At 33.8% G+C, this 24111-nt stretch overlaps 4 protein-coding genes and 1 pseudogene across 4 annotated transcripts in view; 2 read left to right on the forward strand and 3 right to left on the reverse strand.

Moving 5' to 3' along the window:
• Positions 1 to 5972: 5972 nt before the first annotated feature.
• Positions 5973 to 6967, reverse strand: LOC136061227 (G-type lectin S-receptor-like serine/threonine-protein kinase At1g11330). The gene is made up of 2 exons (XM_065776147.1): positions 6781 to 6967; positions 5973 to 6694 (listed from the first exon to the last, which is right to left on the reverse strand). The coding sequence occupies exons 1-2, from the start codon at positions 6965 to 6967 to the stop codon at positions 5973 to 5975; spliced, it is 909 nt and encodes a 302-aa protein (XP_065632219.1).
• Positions 6968 to 12775: 5808 nt separating this feature from the next.
• LOC112035420 (G-type lectin S-receptor-like serine/threonine-protein kinase At1g11330) lies at positions 12776 to 14881 on the forward strand (annotated as a pseudogene).
• Positions 14882 to 16959: 2078 nt separating this feature from the next.
• Positions 16960 to 19586, reverse strand: LOC136068687 (uncharacterized). Its single transcript, XM_065776148.1, has 4 exons — positions 19139 to 19586; positions 18823 to 18914; positions 18178 to 18717; positions 16960 to 17880 (listed from the first exon to the last, which is right to left on the reverse strand). The coding sequence occupies exons 1-4, from the start codon at positions 19584 to 19586 to the stop codon at positions 16960 to 16962; spliced, it is 2001 nt and encodes a 666-aa protein (XP_065632220.1).
• A 72-nt stretch (positions 19587 to 19658) lies between these two features.
• Positions 19659 to 20162, reverse strand: LOC112012514 (uncharacterized). The gene has a single exon (XM_024044885.1). It carries the CDS (start codon positions 20160 to 20162, stop codon positions 19659 to 19661), a length of 504 nt encoding a protein of 167 aa, XP_023900653.1.
• Positions 20163 to 22717: 2555 nt separating this feature from the next.
• LOC112012513 (G-type lectin S-receptor-like serine/threonine-protein kinase At1g11330) overlaps positions 22718 to 24111 on the forward strand; it is a 3745-nt gene continuing 2351 nt past the window's right edge. The window contains exon 1 of the mRNA XM_065776149.1: positions 22718 to 24002. Within this exon, the coding sequence (XP_065632221.1) occupies positions 22718 to 24002 (1285 nt within the window). The remainder of the gene's footprint in view (positions 24003 to 24111) is intronic.

Genomic DNA, 24111 nt, shown 5'->3' on the forward strand with positions numbered 1-24111 from the left:
CAATCTGCCACTTTTTTAGTACTCAAGTTCCACAAAATCGAGTTCTAAATAGTACTCGAGTTTAGTGAACTTGAGTTCTTAGTGAGTCGCTAGCGTGGCACTGCTGACCTAGAATTTGTGTAATTAAAAAAATAATGTGGCACTCGATATTACTGAAATCGAGTACTTCTTTATAGTACTCGAGCTTCATAAAGTCGAGTACCTTGTTTTTTTTTTTTTGTAGTGTTTTCTTTCAAGGCAAGGTTTCCTGAATCTAAAAGATCCAAGGCATATTGACAGTGTAATCCTTACCTTGGGATGTATAAAATAACTCATATTGGAGTTCAAAAGAAAGGCACTTGGATTCTTGTATTTGGGGTTGGGATCAATATCTTTATGGCCAGAATTTCATGAGTTCAATCTTCTGTCCCACACTTCCTGCTCATTATATACTCCACAAATAAAATATGATACACATGTCCTCTAAGTTATTAAATGCTAAATTATGCCTTCTATTATTTCAATTTCCTAAAATAATAAATAACCCATCACATTTAAGTAATTGAAATAATAGAAGGCATAAATTTAGTATTTAATAACTTAGATGGACATGTGACATATTTTTATTTGTGGAGTATATAGTGGAGCAGGAACTGTGGGACAGAAGATTTGGACTCGAATTTCATTTCGGTTAGTTAATTTTCCATCTCCTTCTAAATTCCAACTCATTCCAATCAATAACTCCAAAACTTCAGTTTTTTTAGGAAAAAAGAAGAGTACATTATTATTATTATTTTTATTTTTTAAGATTCTTTAGAACTTGAAAAATAAATCAATAAATTAACAAGGAAAATCCCAAAAATCCAGAGAACTCAGTCCAAAATTTAACTAAAAAATAAACGAAAAGATATGTGGAGAAAGGGAATAGAACCTGAGAATGAGACAATGTTACCTGTGAGATTTGATAACAAAATATTGGCTTTGAAACCAATTCGAACAGAGAAGCTCTGCTTTGGTAAACAGAGGGTGTGGCTAGGATTTAAGACAGTAGATGATGGCAAAAAAATTAAAATTAAAATTACCTGACGATAATTCATTTTTTTTTTATCTAAACATTGTAAAGATTCCAGCATAAATATATAAAGAATTATGTCAAGAACACATGGTAGCTATCGACCTTGAACCTTTGAAACAGTAACATCGTAACAGAAAATTTCCTTTGGCCGCTATGAGATAACTTCTTATCTAAGGGAATTTGCCTTTCAGTAAATGCTGGCTGCTTTGGACGAGGAAGATCAAGAATCTCACTTTTAAGCATAGAAATGACAATAGATACAGTTGGCCTATCTTTGGCAAATTCTGCACACACAACAGGCCAACATGTATGCATCTCAAAATCTCCATTTCAAAGCAGGGTTCATATACCATTGTGTCTATGAAGGCTATAATGTTGTTTGCATTCCACAATTTCCATACCTGGAAAAATTAAAACAGGATTGAAATTCTTAGCATCAGTATTGAAAATTATAACAAACTAGTCGCACACCCGCGCGTTGCGCGTGATAATTTTTTTAAGATGGTCTCGTTAAATATTTTATTAATACTATAGTTTTAGTTATTAACCATTGGTTTTTCATTAGTTTTTAAGTTAATAAAAACCTTAAATATACATTTTTTTACCTTTATACACACACACACACACATAATATATATATATAGTGAATCTTTACACATACCTTTAAGAAAACTTTATATATTCCACTTTTTTGATGTATAAAATTATAGACTACTACTTTATAATGATAGTGGCTAATTAATTTTATATTTTTTTTTATAGTGATCTCATTTGTAACGCTTCTTACCATTATTCATATATTTACTAACTGATGATTTGCATAACAAAGACAATAAATGAGAGGTAACATTGTTCATTAGATTTTCAAAAGTAATAGTGTATGAAAATTACACACACACACACACACACACACACACACACACATATATATATATAAAATTATAAATAAGGTTAAATAAAATGTCAAAAAAATGGATTTTTAAATTTTTCTAACTTTATTTCTTATGTAATTTCTACTACTATCAGAGAACATCTCTTTTTTAGTTATAATTAATATGTTTCCATAGTTAGAGTTTGATTAGTTTTAAATTTAAATTTAGTACTATGCATGATTGGATTTAATTGTTGATTGTTGATTTAATTTTTTAAGTGAATTTAATGGTTTATTTACTACACTGTAATGTTTTTAATATTCTCCACACTTTGGCAATCTCTATTTTATTTTTTACTTCTTCTTACAACCTCTTTGTTTTCCAATCAATGATTACTAATTGACGTTTGGTTTTTTTTTTTTTTCTTTATCTACTCTTTATTACTTTGTTTTTTTTTTTTTCTATATCATCTCTACTCTCTCTCCATTGGCAACCTATCGTTTTCCAAATTTGATGATGATTCTATGACATTAAATATGCATTATCATTTTTTTTTTTCATTTAGTGTTTCTAACTTGATTTGTTTTGTATTTCATTCTTCTTTGATGCATTGGGCGTGAGAATGAGTGTTTCCCTAGCATTACTCCACTTAATGTGGAAAATTTTATTTATTTATTTTAGGCAAAATATTATATTTTAAAATTTTTAAAATAAAAAGGAGTGGAAATATAAATAATTTAATGATATATTGGGGGATGTGGCTGAATTTAAATGTTAAATAAAATGATATGAGAAAAAAATAAAAATAAATACATAACAATAAACACTAACTTATCCAAATAATCTATGTAATATAATAGTAGTACATTCTTATACACTATTTTTAATTATTTATAATGCAATATGATAATATTTAACAATCAAAGTCATAAAAAAAATAAAAAATAAAAATAAAAAACTTAAAACCAAAACTAAATCCCATCAAACAAAATAGAGTTCTAAAGAATACAAAACTTTATCAAGATAAAATAGAGATGCAAGAAAAATAAAAATAAAAATCCACCAAAAAATTGAGGGAGAAAGAGTGGGAAATAACCACTTTTTTGTGAGAGAAAATTATGTAAAGAATGGAAGAGTGAATGACAAATTTATACTAAGATGATGATAATAAAGAAACAAAATAAAGGAAGATAAAAGGAAAGTGGAAGAGTGATATCAAGGTAGAATATTTGGGAAGATGAAAAGATAAAGAAAAGGAGAAAGTTGAAGAAAGAGTTTTTTATTTTTAAAAACAAAAAGAGAGAGAAAATATAAATAATTTAATGATAAGGAAGATGTGGTTGAATTTCAATATTGAGTAAAATAAAAGAGAAAAAAATAAGAAAAATTAAAAGATATAACAATAAAGATAAATTATCCAAATTATACTATGTAATGGAATACTATTTTATTTTTATCAACTATCTTTAATTTTTTATAATGTAATCAGATAAAAATTTAACAATCAAAAAGCAAAATGATAATAATAATAATAATTTAAAACAAAAAACTAAATCATATCAACCTAAATTAGAGTTCTTAAAAACACAAAAATTTATCAACTAAAGCAGAGATACAATAAAAAATAAAATCCACCAAAACATCGATCGCGAGAGAGAGAGAGAGAGAGAGAGAGAGAGAGAAGAGAGAGAGAGAAACCTTTTTGCGAGAGAAAACTATGTAAAGAATGGAAAAGAGTGATAAATTTATAGTAAGAGAGAAAGGATAAGAAGAGACAAATAAAGGAAGATGAAGGGAAAGATGAATAGAATATTAAAGTAGAGGGTAGTAGAGAGATGAAAAGGTAAGGGAAGAAAAAGGTTAAAAAAATTGAAATATTTAAAAATAAGTGAATGTAAAAAAATTATAGGAAAATTGGAAATAAAAAAGAAATATATATAGATGTTAAACGACAAAGATGAATATGTAAAGTCAATAATATATATATATATATATATATTGTAAAAAAAAAAAAGGAATAAATAATAAATAATAATTATGTGGTGAATGACGTGGCAATGAGGTGGCGCAACAGGAGCTTAGTATAATAAATGTCACTTCAACTTTTAGTAATATATAGATAACAAGCATTGAGGTTTTCAAAAATAAGGCAATGGGATAAGATGACTTACAAATCCTAAAAGCTCATGGATTGCTCATCATGATAAAAGCTAGAGTTTCTTCTTCCACTATTATCTCAAGTAACAACACTCCAAAGCTGAAGACATCATTTTTCGAAAATCGCCCTTCCATTGCATATTCAGGAGACATATAGCCACTAAATTATAACAACAAAACCCATCAAAATCTTGTCATCAAATATTTGTACTAGTATCTAATTGAATTGACTAAAGGAAAGGTACTTACTATGTTCCAACGACCCTATTAGTATTAGCCTGGTTTCATCATTTCCAAAAATCCTAGCCATTCCAAAATCTGATATTTTTGGATTTAGCTCTTTATCCAACAAGATGTTACTTGCCTTTAGATCTCTATGAATAATCTTTAATCTAGAATCCCTATGAAGGTAGAGTAGACCTCGACCAATTCCTTCAATAATGTTGAAACTTTTCTCCAATCTAACAGTTTTTCCTTGTGAGGATCTAATAATTTAAACAAAAGCATTAAGAGAAACTCGCAAGAGAAAGAAAATAAAGTTTAAAAAAGATGTTCTAGTGTTGAAGTTATAAGAGAATTGGAAAAGTATTTCAATTGAATATCACAACAGAGAAGATTGTTCAAATTTCTCAAAATAGTATAATGGTATTCCTATGCAGAAAATTATACTACTCATAAATAAATTGACATTTATATGCAGAAAATTTAACGTTGTAACGCATTTGTATTACAAGAAAGGGCATCAAAATTAACTAACCAAAGAGGAATGCATCGACTTTTGTTTGGCATATATTCATAGATCAACATCTTTTCTTCTCCTTCAACACAGCAACCAAGAAGCCTAACAAGATTCCGATGTTGAATTTTAGAAATTACCACCACCTCATTCATAAATTCTTTTGACCCTTGTCTAGAGGCTTTAGAAAGTCTTTTTACTGCAATCTCTTGTCCATCTGGCAATTTTCCCTATAACAAACACCTAATGTTAACTAGACATACAAATTATTAGACAAGAAACCTCTAGTAGAGCAACCATTACCCTTATACGGGACCAAATCCACCCTTCCCAAGCTGTTAGATAGATGGAAGTTGTTGTTGCACTTGCCAGCTTCTCAAAATTGAATGCGGTAGCTCTTGGACTTTAACTTGGTCCAGGTTGTCACATGAAATTTTGGTTGTGCTTCTGCTCTGTTGAACAATAAGATCTCCTTCGCTTTCTTTTTCCTTCCTAATGTCCACTATAGTAGTGAGTGATGTAATATATAGCACATTTACTAGTCCATTGAGCTAATTTAATTGGGAATATTACCTTTTAGATTTGCCATCCGCCTCCATAGTAAATATGTGCAGATGAAAGGAAAATTGTTCCTGTGATCACTGTGATTGTGACAATTTTTTTCACATCTCCCACTTTATCTGTAAACGAGGGGAGAAGTATAAGCTTGAAAAAAGTCAAAATTAAAGGTGACACTATTCTGGGGTGGTAGTGGGACTTGGGTTGAAGTTATAAAACAAAGTAACCTAATTTGAAGCTAATTTTCACATAAAAGTATAAAACAAAAACAACTTACCAATTCTGAGTAGGCCACACGAATGTGAAGATCAACTCCCAAACTGGAGAATTGTTGTGCATCAATTACTTTATCCGTCCAAGACATACAACAACGCCAGTTTCATATGCATATGCTATGCAAGAACAATTTTCCAAGCATTGCTCACTGCATTTGTTTTCAGAAGCACTTGACCAAGCTGCATCGTCTGGCACTTTCATCATCTTCAATTTCAAAAACCCATCTTTTTTGCCTTCTTCACCACCAGTGTTCACCTCTCACACTGCAACAGTGCCCTCCTAACACATCCACTAGTCCAATTGCCTTGATTCCATTCTTCTAATTATTTGGCTCGAACCCCTGGAAGCAGCTACAAATTGGTGTATTCTTTGGATCACAGGTTCCGAATGCCCCACACTTGCCATAAACATCACACTCAGAGTGCAAAGCTGACCACACGACATCCTTAAAACCATTAGACATATATTTCAGCACTAGATTCCCTTGTGAATTCAAGGCAAAATAGGACAAAGCCTTGTCTTCATAAGCAAAAGTTAGATAAAAATTTCCATCTTGACTATCTACAAAATTGAAACCATTAAGATATACAGAATCCATATCCGGTATTCCAATGAAGATCCGACTGTTCCATGGACCACTGCGCCAATATGGGCTACCGTCTTTCCAAATGAATACTTGAGGAAGTCTAGGAGGTTGAATACCAAACGAGAAGATTCCAATGGATGGATCAGAAGGGCTTTTCCAGGATGTAATCTGCACTTTCTTACCTGTTCTTACATTAGCACTAACCTTCATCGTTGGCAAGACTGTATCAGAAGGATATTGGAAACTCTCCCATATTGTCCCTGTAGTGTTTTCTTGCAAGACAAGGTTCCCTGAATCCAAAAGCTGGGCACTTGAATTTGGAACAGAGTTTGTAACATTCGCTGACCAAATTGGCTTTTTCTCTCCATTTAGTACCACAAGAACTCCGTCCTCAGATATAGTAAGAACTCCATTAGAATCCCTGAGAGGTTCCTGTCTGTTAGCCACCCATACAACTGTGCATCCAGAAATGTTATTATACCATATTCGACGTATCGATTGGTAGATTTTTCTGGGCTGAAGAATCCCAGTTTGAAAGCACTCCCATTGGAGATTATATAGCCAGGGTCTTTGATGGGTTCAGAAGATGTGATGGTGTCTGTGGCAGAGCCAGATTCGAAACAAATGCAATATAGCAAGACTAGAAGAACTGACATGCTTGTATTTCGAACCCCTCCCATAACTTGTTCAATGCTGAGAATGAAGATTTTAGATTCCAGGAACACCATTAAGTCATTGCCTCTTTTCATACTTTTCCTAAAGAGCTGCATAGTTGAACTTTCTATTACTCGAAGTTAAAGCAGCCCATATTGACTCAAATGTTAAACATTTGGATCTATTTTGGGCCGTTCATTCATTTGAAAAATTTGCTCTTGTTTGTTCAAGATATTTTGAAACTAGATACCCAATGGGTAGCGTTCACACACTAGATCACTATCATGGGCTTGTGAAAAATCTCACATACTTTCTTCTCAACAATCTAACATTTCAGCATCAAAAAACACAACAGCAACACAATGGCTCCGTGAAAGAAAGTCATGGGAAGTTAGTTGAATTATTTTCTTGTTATTTTTACATTATTTAGCTGAAATGACAATCTAAATCATAAAAGTTATGCTGAATATTCTTTCACACTTCTTCATATCCATTATTTCATACACATATCCACAATTAATGCAAAAATATACACATTTTAAGCAGAAAAAAAAGTGTCCACTTTTAAAACAAAAAATGTATGTGAAAAATAGATATTAAATAGTGGACGCAAGAGAATAAAAGCTGTACAAGTTATGAATCATTAAATGGACAGAATTTGATGTAGTGGGGTGCACTGTGCACATTGCACTGACTCTATTGGTCCAGCACACATGGTGAAGGCCTAATTGTAGTTATTGTAGTTTTATTTATGTGGGCTGTTCATTTTATTTGTATATCCATGCTTATGTTAATTAATTGGTTAATCACTTTAATTTGGACTTAATTATTAGATTAGCCTAAAATTGACTAAACTGTAATTTAAAATTTGGTGTCTATTTCTTAATCAAGTTAGATTTGATTGTTCTCAAAAACTGATTTTTCCATTGTTTGGTTAACGAGAAAATAGGGGGAAAATAGTAGGGCCCAAGAGTTTTCCACCCAGGCCTACCAAATTGTCTTTTGCCCAAATTGTTTCTGGTGGTATTGTGTTTATAGCATATTTTGTGTAATATAGAACAGTTATGGTAATATTGTTCCTTATTAGTTATTTTCATTAGTTTGGTTGGGGTAGTTATTTGGAGTCGGGTGATGTTTTAGGATAGCTACAAAATCTTCTTTAGTAGCTTTCAGGCATTGGCTCTTTGGGCCTTGTTGCAGTGTTTTATGTTGAATAAAATCTTCTTTTAGTAGTCAGTTGTTTATTGTAGCCCAATGGATTGGAACTTTAACCATTATTTGAAGTCATAATTAATATAAAAAATAATTAAAATACAAATAAACAGGGCGAAAATAGCCAAATATCAGTTTTGAAAAATTTGGGCAAACTAGCATTGTTTCGAGAAATATTTAGCAATCTCCACTTTTTTAGTACTCAAGTTCACAAAATCGAGTTCTAAATAGTACTCGAGTTTAGTGAACTTGAGTTCTTAGTGAGTCGCTAGCGTGGCACTGCTGACCTGGAATTTGTGTAATTAAAAAAATAATGTGGCACTCGATATTACTGAAATCGAGTACTTCTTTATAGTACTCGAGCTTTATAAAGTCGATTACCTTGTTTTTTTTTTTTTTTTTTTTGTACTTTTCATACAGTTGAGTTCTTTTCTATATCTCTATCTCTCGTAGAGGCACTCTTGCTTCTTTTCTTTTCCTTTTTTCTTTTTTTTCTTTTTTTTATCTCCCGTAGGAACTCACTCTTGCAAGTCAAAGAAACTTGTCAAGTCAAAGAAAATGGCAACCATTTATGGCCAAAGAAAAGAAGCATGAATTTGGTTTGCATGTCAGATGTTGTTCCTGGCCATCTTCTTTGACAATTCATAAAGAACATTAAATGCAAGCTCTTGCATTTCTTCACGCATGAAACTTCTTGAATATCATGCATCTTCCTGACATGGGCTTGCAATCCATTTAATAGTTAGTTGGCTAATGTCAAGCCACTAAGTTTGACTATTCAAGTCATTCCAATAAAAAAAAAAAAAAAAAACAAGGTACTTGACTGCACTAAGCTCAAGTACTATAAAGAGATACTCGATTTTGTAGAACTCGAGTACTTAAAATGTGGTAGATTGCTAAATATTTTCTGAAACAGTGCTAGTTTGCCGCAAATTTCACCAAAACATGATATTTGGCTATTTTCACCAAATATAAATAGGGTATATATATGTAAGAATTAGACACCGTAATTGAAAGCATCTAAATAAAATTAAACAATTTTCAAGTGCATTTTCTTAAATTAAATAAGAAAACTAAGAAATAACAAAGACTAAACAAAAAATTTCTTTTTTAAGAGCTACATACTTGGACTTCCTATTAATCAATGCAGACAATATTGACTAAAATGGGAAACATCTTAAATTAGATACCCAAGGATTGCATTCACACACCACTATTATGATGGATTTCAGGGCTTCAAATGAAAAAACGAAGTACAAAATCAGAATTTATACAAAAAAAAAAAAAAAAAAAATTGAGCAAAATAGACCCTTTCAAAAATTTTGACTTTTGGTCAATAATCAACCCAATAAGTCAAAGTCAGCTGAATGTTAAAGTCAACAGTCAGCAACGGTTAGTGAAAAATCTTACACATTTTCTTCTCAACAATCGAAAATTTCAGCATCAAACAACACTACAGCAACACAATGACTCCATGAAAGAAAGTCATGGGAAGTTAGTTGAATTATTTTCTTGATATTTTTACATTATTTTTTTATTAGATTTTCCATAATAAGTATCATTTAGCTGAAATGAAAATCTAAATCATAAAAATTATGCTAAATATTCTTTCACACTCCTTCATATCTATTATTTCATACACATATCCACAATTAATGTGAAAATATACACAATTTAAAATGAAAAAAAAAAAAAAAAAGGTCCAAATTTTAAAAAATAGATTAAAAAAAAAAAAAGTAGATGCTAGAGAATAAAGCTGTAAAAGCTATGAGTCATTAAATGGACAGAATTTGATATTATGGTGCAATGTGCACATTGCACTAGCACCATTGGTCCAGCCCACATGTTTGGGCGTGTTATTTTTAGCGTAGATTGGTCTCTTATTTCAAATAGAATTAGGAGAAGGCGATAAAATTAAAAATTTTAATTAAAANTACCTTTTTTTTTTTTTTTTTTTTTTTTTTTTTTTGTACTTTTCATACAGTTGAGTTCTTTTCTATATCTCTATCTCTCGTAGAGGCACTCTTGCTTCTTTTCTTTTCCTTTTTTCTTTTTTTTCTTTTTTTTATCTCCCGTAGGAACTCACTCTTGCAAGTCAAAGAAACTTGTCAAGTCAAAGAAAATGGCAACCATTTATGGCCAAAGAAAAGAAGCATGAATTTGGTTTGCATGTCAGATGTTGTTCCTGGCCATCTTCTTTGACAATTCATAAGAACATTAAATGCAAGTTCTTGCATTTCTTCACGCATGAAACTTCTTGAATATCATGCATCTTCCTGACATGGGCTTGCAATCCATTTAATAGTTAGTTGGCTAATGTCAAGCCACTAAGTTTGACTATTCAAGTCATTCCAATAAAAAAAAAAAAAAAAAACAAGGTACTTGACTGCACTAAGCTCAGTACTATAAAGAGATACTCGATTTTGTAGAACTCGAGTACTTAAAATGTGGTAGATTGCTAAATATTTTCTGAAACAGTGCTAGTTTGCCGCAAATTTCCCAAAACATGATATTTGGCTATTTTCACCAAATATAAATAGGGTATATATATGTAAGAATTAGACACCGTAATTGAAAGCATCTAAATAAAATTAAACAATTTTCAAGTGCATTTTCTTAAATTAAATAAGAAAACTAAGAAATAACAAAGACTAAACAAAAAATTTCTTTTTTAAGAGCTACATACTTGGACTTCCTATTAATCAATGCAGACAATATTGACTAAAATGGGAAACATCTTAAATTAGATACCCAAGGATTGCATTCACACACCACTATTATGATGGATTTCAGGGCTTCAAATAAAAAACGAAGTACAAAATCAGAATTTATACAAAAAAAAAAAAAAAAAAAATTGAGCAAAATAATTAAAAAAAAAAAGTGCAGTGTTTATGTGTAAGCAAAAAAAAATAATAATAAAAAAAAAATTTACTATGATCTTCTTCATCCCTAACCGCTTAACATGACAATCTATAAAACTATCCAATTATATTATTTAAATAAGTCACATTTTTTATTAAAAAATGTCATGTGACTGAAAGTACATGTAGTCGTAGATAGTTTTTTCAACCGCCTTATAATGAGTTGAAAGAAGTTTACTTTAAACCAGCTTTCCTTAGCATAAAGTCATATAAATAGTTGTTACAAAATAATACAGCATTCAAATTCAAAAGAAACTCATCTTTATCTATTACAAGTAAATAAGATTATTCAAATATTAACCTAACAATTTATCCCATTATTATCCATTTACCCAACTCCTACTAAGAAACTATAAAGTTGTGATTTTCAATTATTTTATGTTGGCTTTAATTTTGTGTCAAATTTGATTGTATTTCTTCAATCATTTCCCTGTATGTTTATGGGATTCAATGTAATGGATTAGCGTGTGAAATTGGTGAAGAACTGTGAAATACAGAGCAACTCATGACTTGCTTGCAAATGACTGGTGAGTGGACAACCTATGAAAGGTCAATTGAGAAGCACATGCTGGAAGCTGAAGAGCCAAGTGCCTGAAGGCATCTCACAACTTGGCCAACTCGCAAGATGACCCACGACATGCACTACCAACCCATTTTGTGTGTTTTCCTCAGTTCTTTGCCCACACTATATAAACTCACAGTACCCACAAAATTGTAAGGAGAGTTTCAAAGAGAAAACTCTAGAAATCCATTTGAGAGTTAGAGATTGTACTCCCACAATCCTCTACACATTTCTCTTAGTTTTCCTTTACTCCTACCTCTCTAATTCCATACCCTTTGAAAGGTTCTTAGCCCAAATACATACCTCACCCAATCTAAGTATTGTGAGTTGTTTTGATGCCTATAGGAAGCATTGGATGAAGTCACTCTTTGGTGGATGCAATTGGAGCTAATTGCGAGATCTAGAGAACTAGTGAAGACTGACTCAGTAAAGTCAGTTTGGAGCTGGAACTTAGAGGGGTTCAAGTACTTTGGGTAAATTAGGCTTAGAGGGTCTTTTTGATATCCTTGTACTCCAACTTTATTCACTAGTGGATCATTTTGGTTTGGAGGGCCGTAGAGAGGTTTTTACACCGAGTATTTCAATTTTTCTCTTCGACAACACATTGCCGTGTTTTCTGTGTTTCCATCTCTCTTCCCTTAATCTTTGTGCTTTACATTTAATTGTTTATTATTGAAAGCTCGAATATGTGTGAAAACACAAGAGCTGTTTAGACCCTTCAAATTAAAAATTACGGCTCAATTGATTTTACTTTAACTTCAACTAAGTGCGGAATAGAGTAAATGCAAGCAAACAAACAATAAAACTACTCTAAGCCGTATTCATCAAATATCAACAATAAAATGAAAGCTAAAAGAGTAGGGAAGAAGGATGCAAACACAAGATAACACCGAGACGTGTTATCGAAGAGGAAACCGAAGAACTCGGTGAAAAACCTCTCCACCACCTTCCAAGTGATAAATCGATCCACTAGAGAATAAGTTGGAGTACACAAATAACAAAAGACCCTCCAAGCCTATTCTACCCCATGTACTTGAGCCCTCCAAGCTCCTGCTACCAACTGACTTAACGAAACCTTTTTTTTCTCTAGCTCTCCGGATCACTCAATTCAACCCGATTGCATCCGCCAAATGATTAGCTTCTTCCAATGCTTCCCAGCAACACCAAAACCTCATTTTACACTTAGAATGGGTGTGGTAAGTGTTTGGGCTATCAACTTTTTAAAGATTTGGATATGAAAAGGTAAGAGTTGAGGAAAACCACGAAGGATTGTGGGTATGACGTGTGGCCTACTCAGAACTTGGTAAGTTGTTTTTGTTTTATACTTTTATGTGAAAATTATGCTTCAAATTAGGTTACTTAGTCTTATAACTTCAGCCCAAGTCCCACTACCCCCAAGTATTATACTTTTTTTCCTCTCATTTACAGATAAAGTGGGAGATGTGAAAAAAATTGTCACAATCACAGTGATCACAGGAACAATTTTCCTTTCCATCTGCACTTATTTACTGTGGAGGCGGATGGCAAATCTAAAAGGTAATATTCCCAATTAAATTAGCTCAATGGACTCATAAATGCTGCTATATATTACGTCACTCACTACTATAGTGGACATTAGCAAGGAAAAAGAAAGCAAAGGAGATCTTATTGTTCAACAGAGCAGAAGCCCAACCAAAATTTCATAGTGACAACTTGGACCAAGTTAAAGTCCAAGAGCTACCGACATTCAATTTTGAGAAGCTGGCAAGTGCAACCAACAACTTCAATCTATCTAACAAGCTTGGGAAGGGTGGATTTGGTCTCGTATAGAGGGTAATGGTTGCTCTACTAGAGGTTTCTTGTCTAATTATTTGTATGTCTAGTTAATCATTTGATGTTTGTTTATAGGGAAAATTGCCAGATGGACAAGAGATTGCAGTAAAAAGGCTTTCTAAAGCCTCTGAACAAGGGTCAAAAGAATTTATGAATGAGGTGGTGGTAATTTCTAAAGTTCAACATCAGAATCTTGTTAAGCTCCTTGGTTGCTGTGTTGAACGAGAAGAAAAGACGTTGATCTATGAATATATGCCAAACAAAAGTCTGGATGCATTCCTCTTTGGTTAGTTAATTTTGATGCCCTTTCTTGTAATACAAATGCATTACAACGTTAAATTTTCTGCATAAAAATGTCAATTTATTTATGAGTAGTAATAATTTTCTGCATAGGAAATACCATTATACTATTTTGAGAAATTTGAACAATCTTCTCTGTTGTGATATTTCAATTGAAATAGACTTTTCCAATTCTCTTATAACTTCACCACTAGAACATCTTTTTTCAAACTTTATTTTCTTTCCTCTTGCGAGTTTCTCTTAATGCTTTTTTTTTTTTTTTAACTTTTAAATTCATTAGATCCTCACAAGGAAAAACTGTTAGATTGGAGAAAACGTATCAACATTATTGAAGGAATTGGTCGAGGTCTACTCTACCTTCATAGGGATTCTAGATTAAGGATCATTCATAGAGATGTAAAGGCAAGTAACATCTTGTTAGATAAAGAACTAAATCCAAAATATCAGATTTTGGAATGGCTAGGATTTTTGGAAATGATGAAAACCAGGCTAATACTAATAGGGTCGTTGGAACATAGTAAGTACCTTTCCTTTAGTCAATTCAATTAGATACTAGTACAAATATTTGATGACAAGATTTTGATGTGTTTTGTTGTTATAATTTAGTGGCTATATGTCTCCTGAATATGTAATGGAAGGGGATTTTCGGAAAAATTTGATGTCTTCAGCTTTGGAGTGTTGTTACTTGAGATAATTAGTGGAAGAAGAAACTCTAGCTTTTATCATGATGAACAATTCATAGCCTTTTAGGATTTGTAAGTCATTCGTATCCCATTGCCTTATTTTTGAAAACCTCCAATGCTTGTTTGTTATAATTTTCAATACTGATGCTAAGAATTTCAATCCCATTTTAATTTTTCCAGGCATGGAAATTGTGGAATGCAAACAACATTATAGCCTTAATAGACACAATGGTATATGAACCATGCTTTGAAATGGAGATTTTGAGATGCATGCATGTTGGCCTGTTGTGTGTGCAAGAATTTGCGAAAGATAGGTCAACTATATCTGTTGTTATTTCCATGCTTAAAAGTGAGATTCTTGATCTTCCTTGTCCAATCACTCCAAAGCAGCCGGCATTTACTGAAAGGCAAATTCTCTTAGATAAGAAGTTATCTTGTAACGGCCAAAGAAAATTTTCTGTTAACGATGTTACTCTTTCAATGGTTCAAGGTCAATAGCTAGCATGTGTTCTTGACATAATTGGTTATATATTTATGCTGGAATCTTTACAATGTTCAGATTATAAATAAATAAATAAATAATTGAATTATCGTCGAGTAATTGTAATTTTAATTTTTTGCCATCATCTACTGTCTTAAATCCAGCCACACCCTCTTTTTACCAAAGCTGAGCTTCTCTGTTCGAATTGGTTTCGAAGTCAATATTTTTGTTATAAAATCTCACAAGTAACATCGTCTCACTCTCAGGTTCTGTTCCCTCTCTCCACATATTTTTGCGTTTATTTTTTAGTTAAATTTTGGACTGAGTTCTCTGGATTTTGGGGGATTTTCCCTGTTAATTTATTTTTCAAGTTCTAAAGAATCTTTGGAAAAAAAAAAAAAACTGAAGTTTTGGAGTTCTTGATTGGGATGAGAAGGAGATGGAAAATTAACTAACCGAAATGCAATTCTGGCATAAATATATTGATCCCAACCCCAAATACAATAATCCCAAGTGCCTTTCTTGAACTCCAATGTGAGTTATTTTAAACATCCCATAGATCTTTCCGATAATGGAAACGTTGTCTTGAAAGAAAACACTACAAGGACAGTCATATCATATGGGAGGGTTTCCAATATCCCACTATTACATTCTTGCTAACCATGAAGTAAAAATTTAATAGGCAAATGGCTCTTTTGGCCGACTAATCTCCAGGATTAGACTATTATAGCAACTATCTTCAAGATGGAGGGATTGTGCAACACCCAAAACGGTGTCGTTCTGTCTTTTTATTAAATCTTCAGCTTTGCTCAAACGATGTCGTTTAGAGACCTGGTGATAAAAAAAAAAGCCACTTATTCGAAACAACACCGATTAGTTTTTATATCAGAATCTCGAATTGATTTTGTTACAAACGTCATCGTTTCAAATATAGCCGTTAGACACAATGCTTCTTCTTTCAAGAAGAAGAGGAACAGAGAAGGGGAAGGAGAGAGCAAAAAAACATCTTTTCAAATTTCAACCCATAGAAATAGAACTTCACCCTCTTTGTTGTGATGATTTATTCTTGAAAAACAGATTGTCAGTCGGCAGAGAGAGAGTGTATGAAGTGGGAGCTTGTCTCCCTTTTCTCTCTTTTTGTCATTCGGCCTTTTTTTTTTTTCTAAATGGGTTCCTATGTGTCTCTCTCTTTTCTCTCTTTTTGTCAAGGTCATGTGGAAGCTTGTCTCCCCCACTTGTTTCTTGTCTTTTATTCTCAACAGCTAAGTGAGGTAAGTCAATAATTGAAAAAAAAAAAAAAAAAAAAAAAAAAAGGCCAGAGATAAAGTGTTTGGAACATTTTGATAGAAAGTCCGAGTTTTCGGCTTGAGTAATATTTATTACACACAAAAAAGAAAGTTAAAGTGTGACAGTTTTCAAAATTGTGATTTCAAGTCTCAGTTTTAGTTGTTTTTAATGCGTGTGTAAACGTGTGAAAGTATGTAATTGCTTTTGAGGAATAATATATCTACAATAATTTTATAACATTTTTACAACAAATTTTAAGTGGCAGGTTGTTATTTATTTATTTTTATTTTTTTTATAGGAAATCACATACTTAATATTAAACAACATTAGAGTTTACATCATGAAGAATTGCAAGTTCTAAGAAACTAAGACAATTCTCCACCCACATACATTGATTAACTATGCCCTTGGCATACTTTGCTAACAAATGAGCTGGGGAATTAGCATTACGCTTTACCTGAGAAAAAAACACATTGTGAAACTCCAATGAAGCTAAACTAATCCCCATTATTACCGCATCAATTGAGGCTGAAGGTGAGGATGACTGATTCAACGCTCTATAAACCATTAGCGAATCACCCTCCATGATGATGTCTGATAAACCCAGCTGCTTTGCGAACTTCATACCAACTTCAACAGTCTTCGATTCCGCTTCAAGAGGTCCCAGTGGTGCATGTAATTTCTTGCACATTGCTGCTACAAAGTGCCCATGCCAGTCTCGTACAATCACACCAATTCCCACTGACTTCATATCAGCAAACATGGCAGCATCAACATTACACTTAAAACATGAAGTGGGTGGCGGGTTTCATCTTTGAACATGAGAAACAGAAGTGTTTGTAACTGGTGACAAAACCATGACAGAACGGTATTCCTCCAGATATTGAGTCACCCAATGAAGAAGCATCCTACCATCTTTTCGCTTTCCGCCACATCTAACTTCATTTCGGTTTCCCCACAACACCCACGCACAAGTTAGCAGCAACTCCAAATTTTCAGGTGAACTTTTTTCATCCATCAATAAACACCATACCATCTCCTTAAAAGAACTCAACCGATCAATTATATTTGGAAAAACCAGCTTGGACGATGACCAAAGCTCTTTTGCTCTGCTACATTTCCAGAAAAAATGGATCAAATCCTCCTCCTCCACATTGCATCCATCACATGTAGCCACCTGCAAAACATTTCTTTTAACAAGGTTAGTTTTCAATGGTAAGATGTCCCGACAAGCCCTCCAAGCAAAGTGCCTTATTTTGTGAGGCACATTTATCTGCCATAGACGTTTCCAGAAACTCCTTTCTTGGCTGCCATCAGAGCTTGAACCAGAAAAATCAACTATTGACATTTGGCAAGCAACCCAGTAGGCATTCTTCATCGAGAACACTCCATTATTGCTCCAAGCCCAAATCAGTTTATCTTCGGGCAAATGAGAACTTATTGTGATAGCTTTTATAACCTCTGCTTCATGCGGCATAAACAAAGCATCTATAGCATCAGCCTTCCACGAAGCCTCCTCCTTATTTATCAATTCTCCAACCTTCATATCATGTGGCATAAACAATCTAGGAGATGAAACCATGAAAGTTGAAGGCTTAGGTAGCCATTTATCACCCCAAATCCGGATACTCTCACCATTACCAAGCCTCCACCGTAGGCCATTTTTAACAAGGGGTTGAGCAAACATAATACTCCGCCAAGTAAATGAGGGATTATTACCCAAAACAGCCTGTGAAAAATCACATGTAGGAAAATACTTAGCTTTCAAAACCTTATACACCAATGAATCATGACCTTGTTAAAGCCTCCACCCTTGCTTAGCCAATAAAGCCAAGTTAAACTCCTTAAGTTTTTTAAATCCCATCCCACCACAACTTTTTGGAGCACATAATTTTTCCCAACTCATCCAAGCTATCCTCCTCTCTTCATTTCTTTGCCCCCACCAAAAATTACGTATCATAGACGTCAAATCCTCACAAAGGGAATCAGGCAATTTAAAAACACTCATAGTATACGTCGGTATTGCCTGTGCCACAGCTTTTATCAACACTTCTTTTCCTGCCTTAGACAATAGCTTCTCTTTCCAACCAGCAAGCTTTTTCCTTAGTTTGTCCTTAATAGAATTGAAAGTATTTTTCTTATTTCTTCCCACCAATGACAGCAAACCAAGATATTTTTCATGGTGCTTAATCACTTGAGCCCCAAACCTCTCTTTAATAATTTCTTGAATATCCATAGGAGTATTACTACTAAAAAACAGAGAAGTTTTGGTACGATTTAACTGTTGGCCCGAAGCACATTCATAAACCCTCAACACCCTTTGAAGGGCATCACACTCCTCCAAAGAAGCTTTGCAAAAAATGAGACTATCATCGGCAAAGAAAAGATGGGATATTATGGGACCCCTACGGCACACTGCAACTCCCCCCAACCTTCCATTCTCCACCTCTTTCTTAATAAGAGCAGAAAGACCTTCCGCACATAGCAAGAATAGATATGGAGATAATGGGTCACCCTGCCTTATTCCCCTACTTGGAATAATATGCCCTTTAGGTTTACCATTAATCTTTACTAAATAAGAAACAGTAGTGACACATCTCATAATCAGAGCACACCATTTCTCATCAAAACCCAACCTTTGCATAATTTTTTCCAACCATATCCACTATACCCTATCATATGCCTTACTCATATCAAGTTTTAGAGCCAAATCACCCATTCTACCACTCTTCTTTTGACTAATATGGTGCATCATTTCATAAGCTACAAGAACATTATCAGTGATTAACCTACCATGCACAAATGCACTTTAAGTATCCTAATAATAGAAGGAAGTACTTTTTTCAATCTATTAGTAATAGCTTTAGATGCAATTTTATAGACCACATTACAAAGACTAATGGGTCTATAATCAGACACAGATTTTGGCTCTTTACATTTAGGAATAAGGACAATATGTGTATGATTAAAATTAAGTGGGATGATACCTGAATTAAGAAAGGCCAAAACAGTTGAAGTAACCACAGCACCAATCTTGGGCCAAAAGTGTTGATAAAACAATGGAGGTATGCCATCCGGTCCAGGAGACTTCAACGGGTACATTTGCTTAATGGCATTTTTCACTTCAACTTCAATAAACTCTCTAACAAGTATCTGATTCATCCTTGGGGTGACTTTATGTTGGACTGCATCTAAGATTTCTTCAAAATCTGTAGGACCACTGCTGGTAAAAAGCCTCCCATAGTACTGCAACATCAACTCTTCCACGTGCTCATCTCTCTCCAACCACCTACCATTCTCATCTAACAAACCCTCTATGAAATTCTTTTTGTATCTTGTAGAAGCTTTCTCATGAAAATACCTAGTGTTCCTATCTCCCGATTGCAGCCAACTAATTCTTGATCTTTGCCTCCACATATCATCTTCCTTGTCCATCTAACAATTCAACTCAATTCTAGTATTTTTCAAAGATCTAATCATATTTGGTGTTGAAGGTTGCAACTCTAACTATTCCAACTTTTTTTGCAATTCAGCCACTGTTTTCCCGACATTGCCAAATTCTGAGCCATTCCACACCTCAAGTCTAGCACGGCAACTCTCCAAGCATTTATTAAGAACATCATCCGACCCACCAAGTAATCCATCATCCCAAGCGTTCTCCACAATAGCCTCACATCTTGGATCTTTTAACCACATTGATTCAAACCGGAAAACCCTACCCATCTTCTTTTTTCTTGGTTTAGCGTAAAACTGAAGAAAAAGAGGGGAATGATTTGAAACCGATGATGTAAGATGAACAAGCTTAGCCATTGGAAATAAATGAAACCACTCCACCGTAGCCAAAGCTCTATCCAACCTTTCTCTAATTTGGGACTCATCCTCTTTTAAATACAGCCAAGTGAACAATGGCCCCGTAAATCGAACTTCCTTAAGACCACAAAAATTAATGGTATCAACAAAGTATTTCATTTGCTGTCTTGTTCTATTACTTCCCCCCTCCTTTTCAGCCATGCTAGTAATTTCATTAAAGTCCCCAATTATTAACCATGGTAAAGAAGATGTCCCATGCAAATGCTTAAGTGTTTGCCATGACTCCCCTCTTTTAGAAGTATCAGGTTCACCATAAAAACCAGTAAGATGCCACCAACCAATACCATCCTCCCCATCTACCCATGCATTAATATGTGAGTGTGAATAAGTCTGAATATCAAGCCTAATCTCTTTCTTCCAAAATAAAGCTAAACCACCACTACTTCCCCTACTAGGCACAATAAAACCATTTTTATTGTTATTAGTTGTTATTAGTGTGGCAGGTTGTTATTAGTTGTTATTGTTGGGGTAAAAAAATAATCTTAGTGTTAGTTTCAAATTTAAACCAATAACAACTAACCACCTGTAATTTATTGTAAAAATATTGTAAAATTGTTGTAGACGAAGCATCTCTCCTAGCTTTTATCCTTGCAGCTATTGCGACAGGTTTCAAATAAATGTTTGGGAAAAGAAGCAAATAAAGCAATAACTGCTCATCGCATTCAAAATGTTGATCCTCACAAACCAGAATCTTTGTACTCTGTGGGACCTGGGAAAACAAGCAATGACTACTCATGTAGTCCCGTCATCCAAAATCATCCTTAGGCGCAGACCTGTTTGTTGGAATCAAATCTCTAACATGCGCCAAACATAATTTATTAGTAATTTTTAAAGGTCACCCCCACCGACCTTGTGCGGGTAGCCATCTATAAACATTGGTTTGAATATATTGGGGTATCAGTGTATCCACACAAAACCACACAAGCTAGAAGCATTGAACAAGTTATGGGACTTGCTTGAGATACAAGCATATCAGTTCTTGTAGTCTTGCTATCTTGCTTTTGTTTAGAACCTGACTCTGCTACAGACACCATTACATCTTTTCAACCCATCAAAGACTCTGACTACATATCTCCCATGGGAGTGATTTCAAACTTGGATTCTTCAGCACAGTAAAGTCCTCCGATCGCTTCCTCGGATTATGGTATAATAAAAAATCTGATTTACCTGCCCAGTGGGTAGCTAACAGAGATATTTCCCCCTAAACTTGTAGAGCTGAAGAACTGAGGAAGGAAGAAGACTCTGTGCAGGGACTGTGCAATACCCAAAACGGTGTCATTCTGTCTTTTTATTAAATCTTCAGCCTTTTAAAACGATGTCGTTGAGAGACTCAGTGATAAAAGTCACTTGTTCAAAACGACGTTGTTTGGCCTTTGATCAGAATCTTGTATTCTTTTGTTTCAAACATCATCGTTTCAAATATAGCCGTCAGGCACAATGCTTTTGCTTTCAGGAAGAAGAGGAACTTGACCCTCTTCGATGTGATTTATTCATGAATGAGAGATTGGTATGCATCCGGAGATAGCCAAAAGGCCTTTATTTATTTATTTATTTATTTCTCTCTCTACAGTTTTCTATTTTTTATTTTTATTATTTTACTTCAACTTGATGCAACCAGAACTTGAAATTAGGAAATAGCTTTGTTATTAGTTATGTAAAATTTTTATGTTAAAATTATTTTAAAGAGCTAAGTTGTTTGTTTTGAGTAAAATTGGTTGATTGAACTTAATTGTTTTTAAGCTATTATTATTAATTTTTTTGTTAAGTTAATTTTTTTAAGCTTGTATATTTTGTTTTAAACTTTAGGTTTATAAATTTTTTTATACCCCTTTAAAATGAGAAAAATGCTAGAGTTACAAATGAGTCTATATGCAAACTAATAAGAATTTACTACTTTAGCGGTTTTTAAAATGTTATAAAAAAGTTTGTGATTATAATATTACTCTTAAATAATCAATTATATATTATTAAGGAGGTAAAGTATAATTTTATAGAATATAATTACTAAAATTTATACCTATATATATTATATATACTAATAATTTTTTACAAAGCAACTAGGGGAGCCACTGCCCCCATGGTCAAAGTCTCCCTCCGTTTGTCAAAGTCTCCCTCCGTCCTTCCCTTATTCCACACGCGCAAGGAAGAGACAAAGACTAATTGGATTGGTGTGTCTCTCTTTAGTCTTTTCTCTCCTTTTGTCAAGGTCACGAGGGAGCTTGTCTCCTCTCACCAGCTAAAGATACGTCACTTACTGAAAAAAAATGTTTGGAATAGTCTATAAACACTAGAAAGTCCAGGTTTTTTATTCGAGTAATATTTATTAGGCACATTGTATTACACAAAAATAAAAATAAATAAATAAATAAACAAAGAAACACTTTCTATTTTTTTTTTTCAAGTGTAAACGAAAACACAGAAATAAAAAGCAATAACCGGCCAACGAATTGATAATTTTGATTCTTAAAACCCAGAATCTTTGTACAATATACATGGGAAAAGAAGCAATGACTACTATTGTTGTGGGTCAAATTTCTAACATGCACAAAACATAATTTATTAATTTTTAAAGAACACCCCCACCTACCATGTGCGGCCCGTAGCCATCTATAAACAATGAATGGTTCGAATATATTGGAGTATCAGTGTATGTGTATCCCCACAAAACCGCTCAAACAAGAAGCATTGAACAAGTTATGGGACTTCTTCGAAATACAAGCATACCAGTTCTTCTTTTCTTGCTATGTTGCTTTTGTTTAGAATCTGACTCTGCTGCAGACACCATTACATCTTTTGAACCCATCAAAGACTCTGACTACATAATCTCCAATGGGAATGCTTTCAAACTGGGATTCTTCAGCCCAGTAAATTCTACCAATCGCTACCTCGGAATATGGTATAATAAAAAATCTGATTTACCTGCCCAGTGGGTAGCTAACAGAGATAAACCCCTCAAGGATTCTTCTGGGGTTCTTACCATATCTGAGGACGGCAATCTTGTAATCCTAAATGGACAAAGGGAGATTCTTTGGTCATCAAATGTTACAAACTCTGTTGTCAATTCGAGTGCCCAGCTTTTAGATTCGGGGAACTTAGTCTTGCGAGAAAAGACTACAGGGACAGTCATATGGGAGAGTATCCAACATCCTACTGATACACTCTTCGAAAAGGTGAAATACAGTGGTAATGAAAGAACAGGTGAGAAAGGGCAGTTGACATCATGGAAAAGCCCTTCTGATCCATCCTTTGGAAACTTCTCGTCTGGTCTTCAACATCGAAGTTTCTTTCAAATATTCATTTGGAAAGATGGTAGCCCCTTTTGGCGCAGTGGTCCATGGAACACTCGGATCTTTATTGGAATACCAAAAGATAATTCTGTATTTAATAACGGATTTAGTCTATTCGTAGATAATCAAGATGGAACAATTTCTCTAAGTTTTTCTTATGCGGCCGATTATTTGTTTCAATATGTCCTGACTACGGAAGGAAATATGGTAGAAAGACATTGGGATAATGAGAAGGACGATTGGAGGATCGTGTGGAATGCTGTGAACAGTGAGTGTGATCATTATGGTACCTGTGGGGCATTTGGAAGCTGTACTTCATGGACTTCACCAATTTGCAGCTGTTTACCAGGGTTTGAGCCAAAGAACACAGAAGAATGGAATAGAGGAAATTGGACCAGTGGATGTTCGAGGAGGACACCCTTGCAGTGTGAGAGGGTGAACACTACCGGCGGTGAAGCTAGCAAAATGGATGGATTTTTGAAACTGAAGATGATGAAGGTGCCAGACCTGGCAGATTCGTCACCTGCTCTTGAAGACAATTGCAGACAGCAGTGTTTAAAGAATTGTTCTTGTATAGCTTATGCATATGATATTGGCACTGGTTGTATGTCATGGACTAGAAACTTAATTGACATACAGAAATTCTCCAGCGGCGGAGTTGATCTTTACATTCGTGTTGCCTATTCAGAACTTGGTGAGTTGTTTTGTTATCTTTCAAAATTTATCTTATGCTTTAAATCTTGGATAATTACTAGTACTCACTACACACACTAGATTACACAAACCACAATATTCTATACACA

Source organism: Quercus suber, unplaced genomic scaffold (genome assembly GCF_002906115.3).
Source record: "Quercus suber isolate HL8 unplaced genomic scaffold, Cork oak 2.0 scaffold_129, whole genome shotgun sequence".
Lineage (NCBI taxonomy): Eukaryota > Viridiplantae > Streptophyta > Magnoliopsida > Fagales > Fagaceae > Quercus > Quercus suber.

Excerpts from the sequence above, each read along its gene's own strand:
- LOC136068687 (XM_065776148.1), bottom strand. The coding sequence starts at position 19,586 with ATGGACAAGGAAGATGATATGTGGAGGCAAAGATCAAGAATTAGTTGG. Across the intron at positions 18,915-19,138 it reads TTTGGCCTTTCTTAATTCAG|CTTATGAAATGATGCACCAT; the intron begins GTATCATCCCAC and ends ATGTTCTTGTAG. Across the intron at positions 17,881-18,177 it reads TGATAAAAGCTGTGGCACAG|GCTGTTTTGGGTAATAATCC; the intron begins GCAATACCGACG and ends GATTTTTCACAG.
- LOC136061227 (XM_065776147.1), bottom strand. The coding sequence starts at position 6,967 with ATGGTGTTCCTGGAATCTAAAATCTTCATTCTCAGCATTGAACAAGTT. Across the intron at positions 6,695-6,780 it reads CTATATAATCTCCAATGGGA|TTGTATGGGTGGCTAACAGA; the intron begins GTGCTTTCAAAC and ends CTGGATGCACAG.
- LOC112012514 (XM_024044885.1), bottom strand. The coding sequence starts at position 20,162 with ATGGCTGAAAAGGAGGGGGGAAGTAATAGAACAAGACAGCAAATGAAA.